The sequence below is a fragment of the Anopheles maculipalpis genome, chromosome 2RL (genome assembly GCF_943734695.1).
Source record: "Anopheles maculipalpis chromosome 2RL, idAnoMacuDA_375_x, whole genome shotgun sequence".
Classification (NCBI taxonomy): domain Eukaryota; kingdom Metazoa; phylum Arthropoda; class Insecta; order Diptera; family Culicidae; genus Anopheles; species Anopheles maculipalpis.
Genome location: NC_064871.1, coordinates 92,862,789 through 92,886,154, shown reverse-complemented (window position 1 = coordinate 92,886,154; position 23,366 = coordinate 92,862,789). Strand labels below are relative to the sequence as shown.

At 43.6% G+C, this 23,366-nt stretch overlaps 2 protein-coding genes across 2 annotated transcripts; both read left to right on the top strand.

Moving 5' to 3' along the window:
• The first annotated feature begins 19,236 nt into the window (after positions 1-19,236).
• LOC126568466 (uncharacterized) lies at positions 19,237-20,060 on the top strand. The gene is made up of 3 exons (XM_050224949.1): positions 19,237-19,249; positions 19,324-19,587; positions 19,653-20,060. The coding sequence occupies exons 1-3, from the start codon at positions 19,244-19,246 to the stop codon at positions 20,058-20,060; spliced, it is 678 nt and encodes a 225-aa protein (XP_050080906.1). The 5' UTR covers positions 19,237-19,243.
• Positions 20,061-21,164: 1,104 nt separating this feature from the next.
• LOC126567645 (uncharacterized) lies at positions 21,165-22,339 on the top strand. The gene is made up of 5 exons (XM_050223864.1): positions 21,165-21,204; positions 21,270-21,369; positions 21,468-21,599; positions 21,676-22,061; positions 22,137-22,339. Exons 1-5 carry the CDS (start codon positions 21,165-21,167, stop codon positions 22,337-22,339), a joined length of 861 nt encoding a protein of 286 aa, XP_050079821.1.
• The last annotated feature ends 1,027 nt before the right edge of the window (positions 22,340-23,366 follow it).

Here is a 23,366-nt window from a genome sequence, read left to right as displayed (position 1 = left end):
AAAGGTGTGTAAAGCTAATCTCCGGTTGTTTTTCATTTTCATAAAATATGAAAATTATTAACATGGCGTGCTAACTGTGCAAACAGAAGCGTTCTCGCTAGACGATAGGTTCCGGCACCGGCTACACTATCGGGCCCGTGGCAGAACCAGTGGAAAACTTTCAATTCGCCTCGCCAAAGCCGAACCATGCTCGAAAGAAGTCGATTTCCGGTGACGTGTGGAGCAACCTTCCGCCCGGTAGCCACACACTTGTCCACATGGTGGGCGGGGGGCGGAATGAGAATATGTTGCCATAAAAACAGTACGCCCATCAGCCCATCATCGTCATGCAAATGTTGGCACACGGTGTGGCCCACCAATGCTCAGTGGCTCAATGTTTCACCTCGGTGCGCTCGTGCATTCTTTATCGTGTAACGAAACGAATCGACCCAAATCTCATTTCATAAAATCCATTCCCCGGGAAAGCTTTTTTCCCTTTTTTTTTTTTTTGGGATGTGGGGATAGAATTTTTAAACTCTTGTGTACTAAATTTCGACATGTAAAATACACACACCCACTCATACGTTCCAAAATCGCTACTCCATGCATGAAGTGTTCAATTTGAAGTTCCTATTCCAATTCCTAATTCTTCTCCTTTTTTTTTTTTGTGTGTCGCCCCCTCCACTCCTATTTCTGGGTCAATTCTAGATCGGAAAATTTTGATTGAGCCGTTACTGGCACCGGACAGCTGACAAACAAAAAGCTTCAACTGCAGCACACAGACCAAAAAAAAGCAAGGAAAAAATAAAACAAACTCCACGAATTTATTCGTAGTTCGTTTTGCTGTCGGCAAAACTTTTCCCGTACCACCGCGCGGCCAAAACAGCCAACCAAACGGGATGAAACTATAACTTTTTGAACCGTTTTGACTTGCCAACAACGGTGCCTCTCCGTGCAGGAAATTTTGAAGCTTGTCAGGTGTGTGTGTGTGTGTGTGTGTGTGTGTGTGTGTGTGGAGGCATTAAAATAATAAACTTTGCCGAATTAGGTTGCTGGCTTGTGTAACTGGCGTGGCATCAGGGGTTTTGATTTCGATCGAGTGTGCAGAAAACTCTTCGGACCAACACACAAAAAAAAGAAAACAAATGGCCAAACCTGGTAGGCAGGCTTGAAGTATCATTTCAAACCGGCCTTTCCAACTGAGGTGACTGGGACTGACAGTTTCCTTCGGTGAGCTTTTTTTTTTGGAGTTTCTATGGTTAAAACTAGTAGAGAATTCTTGTCGAAAGGCGTTACAAAAGTTTTTGGCTGCCGAGTTTCGAAATTTCGATCTAGTTTTTTCAAAAGTTAGTTTTGCCAAGTTAATTGGAGCAGTAAAATCGAATCGAACAGGGAATGCCAGGCTCACAACCTGGAACCTCTGCTCTGTAAGTGTTTTTAGTATAGGTGAGGAAAATTAATGCTACACATACTAGTAATTCAGTTCATGCGTTCTAAAATTATTAAGTTCTAGTGAATTAAATTCTGCCGTGTGAAGACCTACGCCATTATTCGCTCGACCACAGAATTTGTGTCATAAAAAATTTACTACTATTTATGGGTCCTTTTACGACTCCTTTTACGGATCGACCAGGAGTCCGACTCGTTCCTATAGGAATAGAGTTTGATCTGTGAGTACATTGCCGCTAGCGGTAGAGCGCATCGGGGGCCTGACGAACCCTGCGATGAAACCCTAGCGAGTAGGGGGGTACGGTGGTGCGCGCAGAAGTGTTTGGAGTAAGCCAGCATGGAGCCACCACCGGCACAGATCTCGGTGTTAGTAGCAAATCGGGGGCCTAGTAATGGTAGTAGCGGGTCGCTTACGGATGGCTCCAACGCGGTAGGTAGGAGTCGACTTGCTCATAACCAATTTATACGTTTGTTTCTATTATTTCATTAAATTGTTTTTATATTTGGCTCTTTTTTTAAGATCATTATACCATCCAATAATTACTTTCAGCTTTTATATGTTCTTTTTTCCAGTTTCTGTTTTATGTTCATCTTTTTTCATATTGATTCTTGCATTTTTTAGATAAAACTAAGTACAGTCATTTATTGATTATTTCTAACAAATTTTTTGTATTTGATTTTAGGCCAAAATGTCTGTAACTGTACTGCTGATATAAGTTTTATAAATAACTTACCCTCTTATTTGTTTTACATAGTTTTTATTCAATTTAAAAATGGTTGTAAACTATTTAACGCAAGGGGAAAATAATCCTCAGTTCGTTCACACAATATCAAAATAGATTCTAATATTCTATATACTTTGTTTCTCTTTTATTTAAAAATTCATTTCGTTTCGATTTTTTTTTCGATTAGCTACTTTCAACTATTACATTATCACACATTTTCACAAAACATTTATACAACATGCCTGCTTGTTATGTTTGATATCTTTTACTACTTTAGTTATTTAATAGAAGAAAATTATTTTTATTGCTCGCATTTTTTAATATTTTTTTTATTTGCTTTACAAACATTACAAACACAAGCCGAAAATTTTACACGTCTTTTCATAATCGATTCACAAATAATCTTGCTCCCATTGATTCCTCTTCTTTTATACGTGTACTGTACATGAATACAGGATTAACTTAATTGTTCTTTGCGCGCCTTTTTTCCAATTCAATGTGCTTAATCCTTTACTCTTTTCTCCCAAAACAAAAAAGGCGGACTTCAGCTGGATACGCACCACCAACGTTTTACGCAGTGACAATAAAACGTTCCCTCGAACGAATGCGCGACACGGTAGAGTTGACACTTGCCGCCCAGTGTACACTTACCCTAATGAGGCCACATCCTTAATGCGGTGACTGAGAGCGATCTACCGCGCCAACAAAATGTAAGCACCAATAAACCCACTTACCATAACTCGGGGAGATGCCACTCATATCGCCATTCGGCTCCGGATTATCATCGTACATTATTTCACCGGGGAGCGAGAAGCAAAAGGAAATTTTTTCGTCGTTATCCTTACTCCGCCAGTATCCCTTTTTCGGATGAGTCTCACATCCACTTCATTAGTTCACTCCTCTTGTACGTTGGTAGCGGAGTTTTGTGCTCCCTCCTCCCCCAAGCTAGTAGCCTTGGCTGCCGGGGCTGGCCAGCTCCGAAAACTGTCACCCATCAGTCCGGGATTGATTCACTCAACGCTGATAATGATATTAATGTTTTGCTCGAGCAAACAATCGATCGACGGACGGGCGCCTGGAGTGGGGCCTTGCCTTGCCAAAAAAAAACCAAAACGTCACTTCCGCCACGTCACGGGCCGTATTCGGAAGCGCTAGATAGAATTAATTCAAGCATCAAACCATGACAACAGTTGTGGGATCCAAAATTAAATATCTTTTGTACGGCTACCGCTCCCTCAAAGTTCGAGTTCGCGCATCATTTGGCATTAAGCCGTTTGCTGGCGAATTGGCATGGGATGATGGCTTTCGATCCGGGCACTTCCAAGCAGCAGCAGCAGCAGCATTCCAAACAGTGACAAAAACAATTTGTCCCGTTCTGAGCTCTCAGAACTTTCCGAGGGTTGGATTTTTCCACCCTGTAAACGCCGCGAAAAGGAATCCTCTGTCCGGGATTGCTGGCAAAGAACACTGGTGGTGCATGACTTTTGTTTTGTCCCGACACCGCAGTGCCGCCCGAGAGTCGTCGGAGTCTTTTGTCAATTCATTTAATCGGATCGCCATTGCAGCCGGTCCAAGCACCGGGGGAAAACCGGGCTTTCCACTGTACACTCCTCCATATCTTCATTGTGGAAAACACACAAAAGAAGATGCGCGGTTCTAGCTTGTGGACATCGGTTTTCTTTTCCTCTGTTTCTGTTTGTGGCTGCGAGATACACCCATCGGTCCTGATGAGTTCTAGAGCGAAGGGAAAGCTGCATTATGTGTGTGTGTTTGGTGTACTCACACAACCGATGAGAGCCAAAATGAAGAAGATTAATGTAATCAGATTATCGGACGGGGCCTTGTTTTGTCGGATTTTTCCTCCCCCCCCCCAATTCGACGGATGGCAGCCGTCAGCTTGTCAACGGGCATAAATAGAAGCGAAATCGAACGAGCGTGCTAGTGAACGAATTGGTCGAAGCTCGTCTAAGCACATTTAATTGATGTGGACAAACTGACGAAGTTAGGAACCCGGGTTGGGGGGGCAGAGTTGTTCTTGCGCTATTTTCCCCGAAATGAGTCATCAACTTCTGGTCGAAGTCTAGCTGGGAGTTTGGGAGGGAGTTGAGTTGAGGAATTTTGTTGTTAGTTTTTGTTAGCCAATCTTCGGCACATTGGAAACATAATTTATAATTGTAGCACAATAAATAACAGAAGGGATTTAATGTAGTTCGAAACCATCCCGTGGATCCATCCGTGGGTGAAAAAAACACAATGATCACATACATCAAGCTTCTAACAGAACGATTTACCTTCGTGAGAAGATTTCCACGTATTTTCCACCGCCACAAAATCGCTTTCCCAATACGGTTGTGCACTCTTTTTTCACGTCCAGCCCTTCGTTATGACCTTGTTCTTCCTACAGGCCAGGCCGGTACGGGAATGGGCCCTCGTACGTTCATAAATTAAGCTTAAGCTTAAGTCAGCAAGGAAAATCACGATCTGCCGAAGCATCCTTCCCCATGCTGGGGGAATGAAAATAGAAACATACAAATGCGACACATTTGCTTTACTATCGGCTAATGCTGTTCCAAGTCGCAAAAGTGCCCCACATTGATTACCCCACATTGTTAGTATTGAGAGGATTGCCTATTCGCATAAGTAGCTCCCGCAAAAACTTGATAATTGATGATACAAAGAACTGTGTTCTCTGTCATGGTGGTTTTAGCAAAAATAAAAAAAGGGACCTGATAGTGGTAGTAAAGTTATTAAATGTTTGTTGAATTAGTTTTTCGAGGACATCATTTTAACGCCTTATTTGGTAGCTGGATATTCAAATTTAATGCCACACAATAAGACTTTTCACTGCTTTTGAGATTTTTTGTCTGTTTCTTGAGATTCACAGAAATTCTTAAGCGACGAAAAAGCTGGGTTTTCTTCGTTTCTTCGTTCTTCTTCTTCTTGGCTTAACGACCTCTAAGGTCACGGCGACCATCGAATGGCTTACTAAATTGGATAGTCCGAGTCCGGACGGTCCGGATGGGATTTGAAACCCGGTCCTGTCGTTCGAAGACCGGCGCCATTGTCGCCTCCTCCACCGGGCCGCCCCACTCTCTCGACTATCCCTGACGGATGCTCTGATCCAGATTTCTGATTCCAAGCCAGATCCGTCTCGCGTAGACTCCTGAGAGAAGCCATGAGCGTATTCCATTCGTCCCAAATAATCGGAACACACTAGGCTAGAACAGAGCATTCTCCTGACTTGAAGACCCTGAAGAAGACTGGTTGATGTAACGGTTATTGCAAAGGAGTTCATGAAACTCAAGAAATTTTGTAAGCAAGAACTCCCAAGCAATAATGAAGATGTAGTCAATAATTGATTTCAAAAGTCTCTCCAATATTGTCGTACAATTTTTCAAAACTCTACCCCCTGCTCTGCTAGCGCTTGAAATTTAATAACCTTTTTCACCTCATTCCCGCAACCTTAACTTGCAATTGCATAAACCAACATTACGTCCTTAGACCAGCAGAAGCGTTCACTAAACTCAACACGACAACAAACAAAAAGTTCATCCCTCCACATAATAGCTAATAATAAGTGAAGCTGATCGTGATTAAGTTCAAAGCTGTACGGCGTGCTGAAAACAAGGTGGTCTTTCCGGCCCGTACCGACCGATCCATTTCCCCATGGCGGGTATGCAGCGGACCCCGATGACAGGGAAGCCAGCAGTATCAACATCAACAGCAGCAGCATCCAGCAGCCATATAATCTCTCGCACATCGTGCCCATTGCGGGACGATTCCGGACGATCGTGCATGCTCGCATAAATGGACAAAAATCGAATCGTAATCGATAGGATCCTGGAATTTGCCTCACCACGGCTACGGGCGTAACTGATGGGGACCTTTTTGTGCGATCGCGAGGATCGCACTTCGCGATCGCATTAGGTTTGCCCAAACCGATGGCAAAACAGCAGAAACGAACAAAAAAGAAAACACACACAGGGAAAAGGAAAACATAATGTCGATGAAAATCGATCGATAATGATAATGCACAAATCTGGCAAATATCGCTGCTCTCATGGTGTAGCGGTACACTCGACGATATTCCGGGTTCGCTTTGTTTGGCCCTGTCTGCGGTCGACAGTTTCACGCTCGGGGAAGTGGTAAGAGCAAAAAAAAACCACCAGCGATCACTGCTCACAACCTTACATCTCCTCACCTCTCGGTTAGCTCGAGATAGGGTCGAGATTAAGATATAAGCCGTCCCCCCTTGCAAACACATCTTCTTTCCCGTGGGGTTTTGGGATGTTGGGCAAGCAACAAAAAAAAAACGGCAGAACCATGTGGCATGTGGCGGTGAGGAGGGCCCTGAGCAAATACACGAATCGCACGAACTGATAAATTTCGCGAACGGACATAAATTGCCGGAAGATCTGCACCGTTTCGGCCCGGTGTATGGTCGCGTTTTTCGCGTTCGTGAGCGTAGGATCCGGTCGGCCAGAGCGTAGGTCGAGGAATTCATTTAAAATTCCTATCCCTACCACATTGCTGCTGCCATGGAACGATCAGAGTGTTTTAGAGTCTACAGAGGGGGGCTTTCCCCGAGGTGAGACGCTGGGGGGCGAATTATCGGATCGAATATGATCGCTACATCGTGGTTGCATCGTGGATGCATGCCGGTAACGATCATCCTTTGCTGCAGATGGGTAGCCCGTTACACCGGTGATCGTGTAGATTGCGGATGAGGCTCGCCGGAAAAAGTAGAACACAAATCTCAGGAAAGCATAATGCGATCAGGCAGCTTGGTTTGGAGAGAGTTCTCATATAATCAGATACTATATTTGTAAGAATTCAAGATCATATTGAAGATACACGGTATAATCAGTTATTGGCCGAAGACTAATCCTTAATGACAGATTTTCAAATATTCCCTAAAAAATTTGGGAGGTTTAGTAAATCTTTTTACCATTCAAAAAACCTAACGTAATCGCTCAAAATTCTCGTAAGTCAATTAAGGCATTTTCTTCTTCTTCTCCTTGGCTTAACGATCTACTAGATTAAGTCGGCCATCGAATGGCTTACTAGAATCGCTGATACGACGTAACTGGATAGTCAGTTCTCACGACAATGAACAAGTTCACCGAGATTTTGACTTGTTCATGTATATTATTGATCCAAGCTGCGGTCGTTGGTTTGTTCGATATTTTTGTAGACTCACGTGTGCTTGGTCCAAGCAACCGGTGCTGTAAAATGTCTAGCCGATCTGGACAGTTGCCTGGGCTATGGATACTAGGATGGTAAATGTGTGATTCTACAATCCTGTGGAACAATCCGATGACAACATCCGAGCAATTCTATACCTCACAGATTGAATCAATAATATGCCTGAACAAGTTAACATTCTTTATTTTAATATCTGTTAGAACTAACATCAACTTTATATGTTTTGTTATACAGCTATTCAAACTTGATGCATGCAAAGGATGTTTTGAACACAATTTTATACTGCCTGTTAATATCTTGTGACATGGAACAAGCCCGATTCAGGAAACAATTCTTCCCACAAAAAGATTCGCAACAACATGTTACCGTCTCACAAAACTACTCCTCAATCTGTGCTCCCCCCCAAAAAAAAAAACCAACGCCTGTTGGGACGGAAATCTCTCAACATGTGCACATACTCCGTAGGTGTAGGTAGTATGGTGTACGCCCTTTTCTACATAGTCGGTGTCCCAGAGTAACGAACGAACCGCGTAAAGCACGGCAGAGTTCCACAGACTGTGTGTAATGCAAAGCAAACACACGGTAGCACACACTCACGCCAAACTCGGCTGGCTTGCCACATAAATATGCATAAGTGAGGGAGACGAAGTTGTTCAGCCAGCTAACCCAAACCTCGAACGCACCTTTACCCTTTTTTTTCGGCGCGTATCCGCAAAAACCGACGTCAAACAGCCAGGTGCAACGGTGTGCCTTGCATGCGTTTACACACAGCTTTGTGCTAAGTTAGAGCTAAAAATTACCACCCTATAAAAGTCATAGCTAACTGATGGGGAAAATCGTTTCCCGAAACCCAGAAACGACGACAGCGGTACGGCACAAGCTCGTTGTACAGCAGAAATCCAGCGCTGGTCCGAGACACCCAAGTACCAAGTTTCACGCGTGAACATACACAGCGCAATTGGATACATTTTGCAAATGGTATAAAACTTTTCTCACTATCAACATTCCTGTGGGTTCTGTAACGTACACCGCGTATTCCATTCATCCCCGGGGCCCCGGGTTCATGGGCAGGTTCGGTTGGAAGACAAACAATTTTTCGGTTAGCATTTGCTTAACCGCATAAAGTACACAGGCACGCGGCTGGTAAACTATTTTGATTGTTTTAATTAAAGCATTTGGGGTGTGCCAACGTTAGTCCTTTTTCATGGTCACAGGAGAACTAGTTGGAAAAAAAAAGTTGGAGGTTTGGGACACATGAAAAGGATTGCCTAACAAGTACCGATGACATAAAACTATTTTATTTTTGCAATAACAAATATCCTTACACAGAAATAAATAAACAATCTTATCGTTAAGCGCTTTAGCTCTTACTGGAGCGTTTACCATTTACCCGTATTGCTCACATTTGGAAACTAAATACTAATTGCTCTTCTTCTACATTTCTGCCATGTGTCTTCTGGCGCCTGCAACGATGCACTTGTTTATACAACAAACAGTCACCTTTCCTCACATGCTCACCAAAAAGAAAATACACTACGTGGGACACCGTGTGGATGACACGTCGCGGCTCTGGTTTGTTTACAAAACATTTGTACAGTTCTCACACAGCGAGACGTACGAGAGCTGCACGGCAAAAGCACAGCACTACACGAAGCATTCCGTAACACAAGCTACCCTTGGCCGTGGCCTTTGGCTATTTGACAATTACAAGCTTATTCAACCTGTCGTTGACGTTTTGACTTGCACCGCGTCCTCGTCGTCGTCGTCGTCTCGAACTTCAACACTTGCAGCTGCAATCTTTCCCATCCTCCACGGATCCTGATTTGGCCTCGAGCTCGCGGAGCTTCTTTCTCGCTGATGCCCGCAACGATAATGGCTTCGGCCGGCGCTGACGCTCTTTGCGATGGGTTGAATCAATAAAAGCTCGCCGCCGGTGGTGCGTATCCATTTTGACAGCTGTCGGTTTTGACAGGTGCGTATCATCTGCGGACGCTGGCTTAGTAGTGATAGTAGTAATCGGTGATGGCGCTAGTGTCGTTTGAGAGCTTTTTAGCTCACCATCTTTATCCTTCTCCTTTTTCACTTTGATCGTTTGTTCCTCGTCCACAGCATACACACCAAACACGTTGGCAAGCGCTTTCGAAGCGGCAATGAAAATCGGCTTAAAGCGTTCCTTTATATTCTTCAGGGCCGATTTGAGTGGTTTGTGTTTGATAAGTGCATGAGCACTTTCGATTTCGGTTTGTAACAATTTTCCAACCAATTCCGGCCAGCTGTTGGGTTCTTCCTTCTTTTCCGCCTTTACAAAGTTCTCCTCGTCCATTGAATCCAGGTCGGATTCGGTTCGATCGGCTTCTTTCCCATTTTTATCTTCCACCTTTACAGCATGAGGATGCTTTGCGTCATTAGATTTGATCGGTTTAGTATCTTTACTATCTAGCTCTGTAAGTTTTTGTCTCTTTGTAGTTGTTTCAACCTTTTCCATCTTATGTTTCGCATCCTTGTTCTTATCTATTTCATGCACGTGCTTTCGCTCTTCCATTTCTTTTTGTTTTACAATTTTTTCCAATAGTTTTAAAATTTTTGAATTTTCCGACTGTTCCTCCTCACTTACTTTAATGCGCTTTTCAAATTTTGTTGGTTCCTCGTGCTGCTCGAAAATGATTGGTTCCTTCTTTTTTGGTATGTGAAAAACAACATCATTTTCGTGTGTTTCATGTGATTTGTCTTTCCAATGTTCTAAGGTTTGCGACTTCTCATTGCTATCTTTCGAAGAAATTGCCGATTTTGTGGTCACTTTTACTTTTTCGCCCTTTTCTTCAGGATGCTTTGTAGTTTTAGGGTGACTTGTTGTCGGTTTTTCATTTTTCGGTTCTGTTTCTGTTCGCTTTTTAGCACTATTCAGCTTTCTAGCTTCTAATCTTGCCTTGTTACGTTCCTCTAGCTGTTTTCTTCGGAACTTCCTTCGAGCATTAATCCTTTTCCGCACAGGCCCAACGCGTTCGTCCGATTTGGTCGCTGAACTATCATTCTCATCACTAAATCGTCGCGGTTTGCTTGTACTGGTCACTGTTTCCTGCTGTCTAGTAGTGCTGGTCTTTACCGTTGTTTTTTGTGCTCTTGTTTTTGGAACTCTAGACACTTGCTCTACCTCCCGGGAAGCATCACATGCGCTACTATCACGTTCTAATTTCGTACTAGGCCTTTTACCACAAAGTTCACACACTTCCGCACAATCGGGACCCTTGCAAACGACCCGAAAAACACACTGCTCGCAAGTCTTCCCATCGGAAGCACCCGACGGTAGGGCGGTAGTAAACAGGAAGCCTTCTTCACTCTTTTTTGCCACAAACAGCTGCGGATGGTCTGATAACTTCAGATAGACTTCCACCGGCTTTCGGTAGTGATTTTGGTCGATATGATCAGGCCGTTCCCGCTCCACACGGCCATCCTTCGCCGTGCCGCTGTGGTGTTGGCGATCACCGGAGCAACCTACAGCGAAGCACCACAACAGCAGCGAGCCTAAAGCAAGCGGACCCTTAACCATGGTCGACCAAACCGGAGCACATCCAGCACTGACCTACGTCCGATAGCTAGTTGCGTCCGAAATGGCTCACCGCGAAGAGTTTTATCGTTTTCACCCGGGGGTCTAGACCACAATCGCCGACACACAATGGGCTCGGGCACAGTCAAATTGGTGTTGTTAAGCTCAGCTCAGTTACGTGATGTTTGCAGCCAGTACACGGGAGGTTAAGTAAACCGTCTCCAGTACCGGTTTGCACTCAGTGAAACGTTTTGTTTTTGTTCTCAATTTTTTTTGTAGTTCGACGACATTTAATCCTCCCTCTGTCGTCTAGTATGTTGCGTAAATGCCGAAGAAGCGTACCGTCACACACCCCAACATTCAAACAAAACCGCAGCCCTGTTCCCGTTGGGTGCTGCTGTATGATGTAGTTTGCTAAAAACTCAAACACGATGTTCGTGTCACCGTTTTGCAAAAGCTACCAACCACGCGGTAAGCACGCGCCAGGTCAAAACCGGAAACCGCAAGTGTCCCGGGTGGCCTTCTCTTCACCGGCATCCGGGCTGGATGGGATGGCGTAATGGGACAAAGTGTAAGGAAAAACTTTGCCCATTTCGGGCGGCAAATGGCTGCAGTTGCAGATGGGACTACACATTTCGACCGGTGTGAATGGAACAAGGAAGCCGGAAGAAAGCAAAAAACGAATGGACACACACACACATCGTTGCATTCGATGGTTCGCCGATGGATTCGCCAGCTGATGCGCAAAGTGGCAAACCAAATTTACGCCGGGACCGCGCTAAAAGCTTCCAGTTATTGCGAAGTTACCGGCGACTTTACCGCCGGCCATCGGTAAGTGCGCTAGTACGCTCCGATTAATGGGGCCGAACAGTAAGTAATTGCAGTAAATCAGTGCAGAAATGGGGTTCGATTTAGTTACCCGTGCGTTGTTTCTCCACTGTGGACAGTAAACTTTTTGGCACCAGACAAATTCCGGGGGAATCGATATTTTGGAGCATGGAACCAAAACGTTTTCTATGATGTATGGATGAGCGTAACGAATCGTTTTGGAAAGAGATTAAATAGGATAACGAATTTGATTTACAAGAAAAAGGGAGTTATTAAATAGATTATTGTTATGAATTGGAAACTTTATAGCTTTGCCCTAATGGCAAAAATATTTGAAAGCTCGAGCTTTTACAAAGTCCGAGCTCGAACCATGACAGAACTCAACCAGTGTGTGCCTAATGGTCTCCTTTCTTTCACTAATCGACCTCAAAATGCTTCGAAGTGCTTACAAAAGAGTCCTCATACACGATAACTACGCCCAAACACTTCTTAGGGCACGATCAACAGATTTGCTACTAGTTAGAGATCGACTAGGAATTTTGTGCTACTTCCAGAGTCTTCCAGAGATCACCAGGAAGTCCAGAGACCAGAGATCACCGGTTTTACAAACTCCTGTCTTCCAATGCTCCAGGAATATAACATTGGACCTATCAGACCAACAATTTTCATCACCAACCACTTTCTCGACCAACCTTTGATAGTGATCTTTCATGAGAAATTAAGTGATCCAACCCTGTGTTAGTATCTCATAAGCTCAAACTGTTTGGTTCGCATTAGAGATCATTAGAGATCATCAGGGACACAGCGTCAACGATGAAAATTTGGTAAAACTAATAGATTTTTACGCCGCAATAGTAGCAGAAACCGTAGTGACTTTGGTCTTGACGGACAAACCATCTCCCTCTACCAACTATCCAGTTTCTGCTTCTTTCCCTAAACATCATCATGCTGGCCATCAAATGGAGTAGTACACTTGTTCTTCTTCAGCGTTATTATGCTTAAGACGTCAAAGAGCAACTAGCACGTAGACCTTAGTAAATAACCTTAGTCTTGTGCGCTTTCTGAGTACATAGGTTTAGTAGATATTGGTGTAAACCCATGTCCACATTTATATTTGCTGCTTCCAATTCAATTCTGGTACATTCCTTCTTGCTGCAACATTGATGCATTCTGTTGGAATGTGTTTCAAAACTTTATCTCCATTTCAAAATGCCATGGACCACACACACACGCACTAGATTTTTTTGGCTCAATCGCTGTAGTTTTTCTTATGGAATGATCTTTCCCATCACTGTAACTGTCTGTGGTATGCAGATACTAAACCCTGCCCCTAAATTCTGTCTCGCTGTCTCGCTGGGAGCAAAAATTTCGCCAAAACTTTCAAAATTTATTGCCGCCAACTTCCACGCTTGATGTGCTTCCGTTCCAACGGCGTGGCATGCACACGGCCAGAACCGTGCATCCCTGTTTCCAAAAATAGCGCCCGCAAGTCTCCGCAAGACCAATTATCAACGGGTGGCATAGTGGTGATGAGTGATCTATGCCGGCCCATTTCGCGCACTTTCCTTCCCCTCACACTGATCCTCTCTCGGACACAGAGACCGCTCCCATCATGAGGATGATGATGAAGAAGCACACACACAGTGCGACCAATTAGTTGGGGCACCGGGCACCGTGTGAAGCGAGCAGACGGCGAGTAAACGCAACCGAGACACTTCATATTGGGTGACATCAAAGTGCAGGGCGCACAGTGGCAAACATATTTTCTGCGCTATTTATACGGAGTGCCGTGCATAATTTGCTCTCCTCTCCCTGTTCGGGATCGCTTAATTTTTGGTCAGGTTTTCTTTTTATTACCACTTTGAAGGTTGTACTATGGTTGAGTGAATATTGTGTGCCGGCTTGAAGATTCGCTTCCATTCCTTAAGGGATTTTTGCGTTTTTTTTTTTTGAAAAATCTCAGTCTCGAGTTCTAGCAGCTGGCTCGGAGTTGGCCCACACTCCGGCAGGTAATTAGCTGCGAAACAAATCATTCTACTCCGTCAAAGTCGAGGTCAAAGTTCGGCTCCGGCGGTAATTAGACGATGGTTCCGAACCGCGCATCCCTGTCGAGCTGTACGAGGTTTGCATCTCGTGCGTTCTTCTCTACTTAGGCGCCAGTACGGGGCGTTGGGCGTAAGCGATCAGCTTGGGATGTTTAAATTTAGCTACTCCACTGCTCTTTTCAACCCCGGAGATCAACGCCAGCCAGGTACTGTGCGTTACGGTCCCGAAGCAACACAGCCAACCCCCTGCTATTTGTGGGACTCCTCCGCCAGGGAAGAGACAAAACAATCCAAAAAGTGCACTGGTGTGTGGTCCATCTGGGCGATGTCTTTTGATGTGACGAGCAATGTCAAGTCCCATTCCGAGGCGTACCGAAAGACTGCAACATAAGTATCAATCCTGCCACACCGACGCTGACTACGACTTCCCGTATGTAACGTGACAGCAAGCGGCGGCGGCATTCGTTTTGCTACGCGTGTTTTTCGTTCCGTTCTAATTTTGATGGAACAAATCGACTCTCGGGTGGAGAATTTGGGGATTGGAGACGTCGCTTTTACTTTTCCGAGAATTCATTCTCGGCACACACACGAATCGATGGAGTAATCATGTCATCAGGCTCGACCATTCGATTCCCTTGATGGATGCCTTCGACTAAACGATTCCCTAAATTATATATGAACGATTTTTGTTACTTTTGAAACGTCTTATACTTTGTACTGGAAACCTCCTTAGAAATTTGGTCAATAATCCCATTAGAACCTCAAGAATTATGCTTCATAATTCTTCCTTCGTAATCTAATATGAATAAATCGTGACCTGCTTTACTATCAATCAAGTGCTACTAATTACTCGAATTGTAGTCATCGGAAGTAGTGAATCAAACAAAAAACACGTATTATTGTCTACCCTGTCACGAACCTGCTGACCAAAGTTCTACGAACGGACAGCAATAAATGGTCATAAATCGTGAACGAATTTTCTCTTGATTGGAAATCCAAGCCGATGCCAAAGTTTTTCCCAGTATTTTATGGTACGCAGTGTCTTTTACTGCGGGACGTCCTGCCGGCGCCAGTATACAAGAGCCACCGAGTAATGTTCAGAGAAAATTATTTCGAAATCGAACACTACACGTTGGACACATGTACGTAAGCTGTGCACAAGTCAAACAAAAAGTAGAAATAAAAACGCTATAAACTTAATATTTTCACGTATGGTTTTTAAAACAACCCTATCAACGCAAACAGATAACAAGCCTTATGCCTTCCTTGTACGCCCTTGTGTAACGCTCTCTGTGCAAGACTCGGTGCTCAGTTACAAACTACAATATCTTGCTTCAAACTACTCCAAGGATGTGCTTGTAACTGAAACTTACGTTACCAGCTATCTTGTTATGGTTTTTCTTTCCAGCTGCTATCCTCCTGGCGCTGCGGGAAGATGCCCGAGTATCAATAGACACACCGGGGTATTACACCGAAGTAACGCAAAACCTTGCTGCATATTTCTCTAGCTCTAGCTACCTACCTAACACCAAGCAGGAAAAGTATCTTGTTGCTAGTTTGGTATTAAACTTTTTCTACCATTTTTGTTTTGGGAAGGTAGAACATAGGAAACTTTCGGCAGGTTAAAATTCAATCATGTAAATGTAGCCCGTGTATCGTGTGGATATTTTGCTGCAAAAGTTTGGAGCGCACTAGCGATTCAACTTTTCCGCTTGATATTGTGTACACCAATAAATGGAAGTCACACTTTTTTTTTTTCTTCACCCATATTTAATCTAATCAGGCACTCGACACTCTTCAATTTACACCATCTAAAACTCTAATCAATAGTCTCATTAGTATCTGTACATGAAGAAGAACCTCTGGAACCACCGATTCTTCTTATCTCATTACTTTCACCCATCAAAAGGGAAGAACTGCATTGCAAGTGTGAGGTTTTATCCGTACACTGTAATTAATAAATTATACGATCGTCTTTCTAGGTTAGAGTGATGCAAGATTCCCCCACTTTTTAGATCCGCTTTTGTGCTGTAATTACTGTATTCGTCCTGGCAATCTGATACACGATCCGTCAGGGGAAGGATTTGCGTTTGTCGGAAGACGCCATTCCACGTACAATTGTCTGCCAAGTAGTGGTTTATTGATTTTATTCCGGAGATAAGTTTGCTATAAGTTCTTTAATGATACAAAAACATCTTCTTCTACAAAAATATATAATCCCAAACTACGTATCAAACACAACATTCTTATTACTTTGTCAAATTGCGATTTCCTAACGCTGGCAACCCTCTTTAGCGGTGAATTTAATTTTAACCATCCACTTATGGAGCACATCATATCGCATGGGGCAGCAGATTTGTTCCAAACTTTACGCATATCGCTTTGTTTTGTGTTATTATATGTGACGTAGTTTGTGGTAAACTCATTCCGGCTTCAAAATCCTTCCATAACGTTACACACAATACAAAAAATATCAACGAATTGCCTACATACAGGGGCTAGTAATATTTACACTATGGAGCGCACATCCTAGGGCGGGCAAATTCTAAGCAAAGATTTAGATACCATTCGGTACGGATCGCAATAGGGCAGGCAGTCAACATCCCCGAACCGAAACACATAATCCCCGAACCGAAACCATGGCAGCGGAAAAGGTATAGATTTTATTCTATCCCGCACCACGTGGTGGTCCGCAATGGCTTTAGCTTATCCCCACAACAACGTCTTCATTTCTTTCGCGTATCAGTCGGTCAAGCGCGTGTGAGTCCGATTGCAAGGGGGGACAACACTCGGCCAGAAATCAGAGTATTGTCCCCAACGCCAACTTCTGACTAGACGCGTGCTGCTGCGTATCCTAAGCCATATTATCGCCCTCGTCAGTATCATTTGGCTACTGGCTATGGTTATTACCACCCCGGTGGAATGGGGCCAGATAAAGGCAAACTTTGTCCTGCCATTTTTTTTGTTTTTGGTATCCCCTACGCCAACTCTCATCCATTCAAGGGTCTGTCTACAAACAAACGGGCCAGCCAACGGGCCAGTCCACGGACACACTCCAACGACGGGTTCATGTGAGTTCCCTTAGCAAGCTGCTTGTATTAAATTATTTATTGGCTACTTTTGCAAGCTTCTATGAGCCTTTACCCCAAAAACGTTGCATTGGCATCTTTAGCTTTCACCCTCGAATGTGTAACGTACGGCCACAACATGGTTTTGTTCTAATACGCACGATCTCTCTCTCTCCTCCCTTTCTTCTTTTTTTTTCCAAGGGAAAGGAAAATATTTGCCAAATTTCACTCCGGGTACTCGTTTTTCCAACCTTCGCTTACCTTCGCTACACTGCCACAATAGGCATTACATTACCGTCTTAGCGTTTTTACACCTCGTAAAATGCACGAATCGTCTCAGGGGTTTGTTTTTATACCTATCCGCCATGGTCGTAAGGACGACGGCAAAGGATATCCAACAAGGAATAAAAAAAAACAAGTACAAAAAGAACGCTTAAAACACATATGAGTTTTTACTTTGCCCGCATAAAACCGGGCCTAACTCTCTCTCTCTCTCTCCGTTTGGTGTGAAAGCGATCAAAACAACGGTTTTGGTGGAAGAAATTTGGTGGCCGGAGGGTGGCAAAATGGCGAAAAAATGGAGCTCAATGTGTCCGGGGCGTAATGATAATTTATGGAAATGTGATTTCTCTGTTTATGAGATCACTTTGGAGAGCTGTGGCGGGGTGGCACATTCGTGTCCTGCATATTCGTGTAAAGCACGCCGCATGAGCCTTATCGGAGGGGAAAACATAAGTTGCTTTTGATTAAAAAAAAACTATATAAAATTGGATTGCAGTTGTACGTTCATCCATCAATTCAATTCGTAAGATCTGTAGAATATATCACTTTTATAATTGAGGGAGTGCTATCCTTAAGGATTCCGAATCATATCACGACCATTCTCTCACACAAAAAAGAATAAATTTTTCATCTGAATGGTGTAAGCATTGTCCCGAGCTTTCAAAAGGGGTTGTGTGGTTTTGGAAACCTCGGGCATTTAAAACATTTACATAGGATGGTTCCGCTTGGGCTCTACCTGTGGTCCAGTCAGCAGATTCGATGCGTTCCCCCAACATCCATTCTTTTTGGTCCCTCCAATGGTCATGACGCATGCTTAAGGTCCCTTGTTGTCCCAAGAAAATAAAAAAACGAGTTACATACTCGAGACCCCTCCCCAACCCCCCTTAACCATTGACGAAATTTATTCATACATATGCGTAAAACGCCAAACTGTATGCAAAGCGCAGCACATGTCGCAAAGGATGCACAGTGTAATTTCAGTATTGTTAAAAATTGTTAAAATTAATTGTTAGAAAATATAACTAACATTAAAACTAATTTTGTATCATTTCTCTTCCCTTCACAGACTCTAGTTTTAACCACAAGACGTTATTACTCATCATCGGTCTGCCGACGGACCGATATGTACCTTAGCACCTACAAGCATATTCAAAGGAAGCTTTGTTCCGATGACTTAAATTTTTATCAAACATTTTGGAGGAGTAGTAAAGTAGTGCTAAAGTTCTTAGCATGATTCCTATAAGCATACACTTCTTGACTTTTAGGAACCATGTTAAGAAATAATGTACAAAGTTTTCATCGAACGATTTTTGGTCACGCCGTCCAATCAAATTTACACTTCACAGTTCTGCACACATATTATTCTAGGAAGGAGGGTGGGTTTGTTCTCGATTATTTAAAAAAAGTTTGATTTTAATTTGTATCACATTTTCAAAAGATCTCCTTACGATAGTCCTTTGACCGTTTTTAACGCGCTTTTTCACCCGCAGTGCAAATTATCAACAACGCTCTGCTTCCGATTATCCGGGGTTGTATCATAGCCAGCTGTCAAACGATGGTTTGTTTACACTAATCATCTGTTCGTTCATAATATTTTCACTCGTAGGTGTTTTCTTCCATCTAAGTAGTGAAAATCGTAAATAAAACAATATATTTTGCTTTACTAGATCGATTGCAATCAGTAGAAGGAAAAGGGGAGCAAATTCGATCCACACAAGTGTGTAGGATGATGCTCTTACTACCAGTATCGTGGTACAATCACACTAACCAGCTCGTAAGCAAGAAACCGTGAAAGGTAAGCAGGAAACGAGTTTATTTTCGTAATATGGTTTTTAATTTTGTATTTCTATCATCGAACAGCAATGGTGGGGGTAGTGATTGACGGGAAAGACGCAATATAACTTTTTGTGGTATGATTATACCATGAAATCGTTTCTAAAAAGGCACTAACTACGGACTGAGGAATCTTCCAACAATCGACACAAATTTGCCCTTGCGACATGTTTCGAAGGGACAAGGCATAATTAAACAATTCATAGCTTCCTAAAAAACTTTATCTACGTAGTACATCACAATCGAAGTCATCTTTCATTCTACGTACTCTCTCAAGGCTTAAATATGCAAGTAAATACTCTCGTCGTTTGATATACTTGATCTATAATAAATCCCCAATACAATAACTCATTTTTGTCTTGCAGTCAAACGACGAAACAGGCGTTCCAGTAACAGAACTCACATCGATGTGCCAAACAAAGCAGGACACAGGAGAGCCGACCAAAGATGTACACTACACGGAAGGGTCGTTCATTTTTCCACCATTTTCATATCATGACACACGCAACGCAGAGCGTAATGCAACGAAAGCTGTCCCCATAAATTCATACAACAACGTTTGTCACCGGGCAATGCGTAATCATCGAGGCAATTCCGTTCACTTTTCGATGGGAGTTTACGAGAATGAGGTGTGTATTGAAATTTAAACTGACCGTTATACATATGTTAGTAAAATTTCGGTTCGAAATTATAGACGTCTTCGAAAACACACTGCTACACACCGTACGGCCGGATGCGTCCGTACTATATCCCCCATCGAACACGCACGAAAAGCGAAAGCTCGGACCCATCGAACTTACAGCAGTCGGGACAGGAATCTGGCGGCTCAGTTTGTGGTTCAGCACCCACCTCCACCAACTCCCACTCGATACTGATGGAAACCTGTGAACCACCCTCCGCAATGATGGACGTATCGAGCAATACAGCAGGGAACAGTAGTAGCAGCAGTACCACTGTTCGTCACAAAAATCCTGTCGTTGTGTTGAAAAAATCACGCTCCCTGGAGAATGTGCGCGTCGACAATTCGCTCGAAGGTTCGCAACATTCGCACGAGATGGAATTCGTGTCTAGTCGCATACAGAAGCTAAAGGTACAGGAATAGGTACAGGAATCCATGTTACCGCGCGCCGCGCGTTAGTGCATAAGATTCACTTGAGCAATTTCAAAAGCTAACCCCCTCATGGGCCTGTTTAGGCCACTGGGGGTGGGGTGGGCATGTCGTGTAAACGCTCGTGATATTTTTAATCGAAGTTCTTACTACTGTTTTAATGCATAGACAAGGTAAAGGATATTTTGGTTTTGTTTTTTTTTTTATTAAGTAATAATAGTGATTACGATAAGACCCCTTTTCTCACACTGTGTTCCCAATATATTCTAAATATATTTCCATATAAAGGAAACCGTTTCATTTTGAATACTGTTGGCACAACCGAAACTACGTGGAAAACTTCATAGAGACTTGGACTCGAGAAAGGCCTACGTCCTAGTACTGTTGGCTAAAAATATCTCTTGATCTCCTAGGATATGGGACGCTGATAAACCTAATCAAGACATCTATAAAACTTAACAGTCCTTCAGGTCTAAAGCGTGCACACGGAGCCTCCCTAACCTTCAGGACACTGTAAGATACGAACATCACCAGCAATGTGAGTTGAGAAAAAAATCTTGTCCTTTTCAATAGTGTCTAAAGCACCTATTTTTGCCAAGCTATTTGTAGCGTTCATTTTTAGGAACAATTGTTGCTTCTAAGAGAGAATGATCAGATGATCCAATCAAAAATCCTTCCAAAAGTAGTAAAACATCACTACAACTGGAACTCTTCTCTTCAGTCGATCTCTTACGAACACTTCACGTGACTCGCCTTCTTAACTTTGCATTCTTGTAATGTAAACTCTCACCCATCTTTCTAACCTATCCTCAATTACACCACAAATCAGCAGCACAATATTTCGCACCGATGTTGTGAGTGGCCACAGTTCAACGAAATCACAGCCTCACGCGACATAACAAACCCCATTCACTGATCGATCGTGTGCTGTCTGCCGGTGGCTTATCGCATCCGGGAATCTCGTGCGAAACAACAAACCGCCACCTAAAAACTGCCAGCAGTGGCAGTAGTAGTAGTAGCGTCTAGTCTTTCCATCCTGGTGTGTTGTGTGATAGTAATGCTGTGCTGACGACACCACTGTACGTGCAAAGTGGAACCATGTTGCTGATCTATGTGGCCATCGTTTTGATCGCAGGAGGTGAGATCATCAGGTTCTTCCACCGAATTCAAGGGCTCTTATTTGTTTTTCTCCTCCGTTTATAGCCAACCGTGTCTTTGCCAAATGTACAGTGCCTACCAAACACTACACCACACTTGGCTGTGAACCAAGCGAAGAACCCAACGCACAAGGATGTCCACGATGGTAAGTTTTTGATACAAGATCCTATAAGAAAAAAAACCCCAAAGGATCAAGAATAGAAGCCAATCGGTTCAAAAATAACTCTCCAACACCCTTTCCAGGTTCAACTGCTCGACGCTGGAGCATCGCGCTAGTGATAAGTGTTATCTGTACGGGAAAACGTACGAACTGCACGCTCACGTACCGGACGAGAAGGTGAAGTCGTCCTGCTTAGCACTGTGCACTTGTCAAATGTTGGTAACCAGCAACGAAAGCCCCCATTCCTTCCACAAAATAAGCCTTCATAAATGATCTTCACACCTGAAACAGGAATTCACGACGAGGTGTGGCTGAGTTTCACTGTGCCCACATCGACTGTCCAGAGTTCTTATCGCCCCACCGGGCTGGCTGTGTGCGCCAGTATCGAACAAATGATTGCTGCTCATCGAGACAGGCTTGTGGTGAAAAACGGGCCAATCTACCGAAGTGTTCCGTCGGCAGTGTGACATACTACGAGGGAGAACGTATGCATTTTAAGGACGATCCTTGCCTAACGTGCATTTGCACACAGCACTTCAACGAGAGTGATCCTTTCGCGCAGGCCAAATGCTACACGAACGAGTGTGCTTTTGAGCTAATTTCACCCTCGGTTATTGCGAACGGTGGTGCACCGGTGTACTACGGAAAGCGATGCTGTCCTTGGGAGTGGAGATTGCGTAAGTATCCCAGGTGGTGCAAGAAGTAAATATCGCAAGGGTTTTACCGTGCAATTTAATTTTGTTTTATTTAAGCAAAACCAGAGGATCGAATCAATAGAGCAAAGGACATCATTCCAAGGGCGTTGGACGGAGCAAGGATTGAAAAAACGTGCATTTACGGTGACTTAACGTTGCGTGTTGGAGAATCTTTGATTCCGGATGTCACACCCGTAGGCATTTACGAATGCTTCTGTGCCATACCACCGATGGTTCATTGTATCTTGAGGGCTGTATAGGAAGAATAGCAAACGGAAATCTAGATCAAATAAGACTTCTCAGCTGATGTTTCGTGGACACGCTAAAAAGATCGTCCAACCGTTAAAAGACATGTGATAGCAGCTGATTTTCCCAACATTCGAAAATACTGAAAAAATATGATCATTGTCAGTAAGCTTCTCAGTTTATACACTGTATCAATGATGACAAAAAACTCGTTTCAGATCATGAGGCCCCCCGGATCATAGATCATTTATAACAAAGAAGATGCTTCTTGCCCTGAGGTTTCAAGAGGGTTGTAAGTCTTTTGGACGATTTCAGAACCGGAAGAAGTTTCACCGCTGCGTCTGTAGAATTAGAGGTAATCTTCGCCGGTTGAACTTTGGTCTTCGGTTGAAAACTTCTCCAGGCTTGTCCAAGAAAACGCCTATCGGTCTGATCCAAAGAGATCTGACAGCGTGGGTAGGAACGCGGTTTAAGTCATTCCTTCGTGTGATCGGTTCCACAACGGCCGTATATAACACCAAAGACTGAGACAGCGATAAGTGAGCTGTGCAGTCCTAAGGAGCCTAGACAATATATGGAGAGGTTTCGAGCTCCATTAGGGGACTTGGCGTCTGAGCTTGGTGGTTGTCACCCGCTCAAGTTTGTTGGAAATATTTGCCAGCAAATAGTTCAATTAAATGTATGTTGTTTTGAAATTTATTTCCACCACTGTATTCAGCATTTTCACATAGCTGATAAGCTCATCACATCTGGGAATTCCGATCCTTAACTCACTCTCATGTAACTACAATAGCAATGTACATCATAATAAAAGAAACTGTGCAAAAACCAAACTGCGTAGCCCGAAGTGTACGTGCGCGGAATATGTGTCTCACCGCTCAACCCTGGAAGATGAACTCCGGACAACCATTATTGAACTGTTTATCAGTTTTCTTCCACATCCCGCAAAACGGGTTTTGCCGGTGAACCCACAAACCTTACAAAAGAAGACGTTGTTTCTTCCTTGGGCAGCAAAGGTAAACGTTTACGTAGCTGCACTGT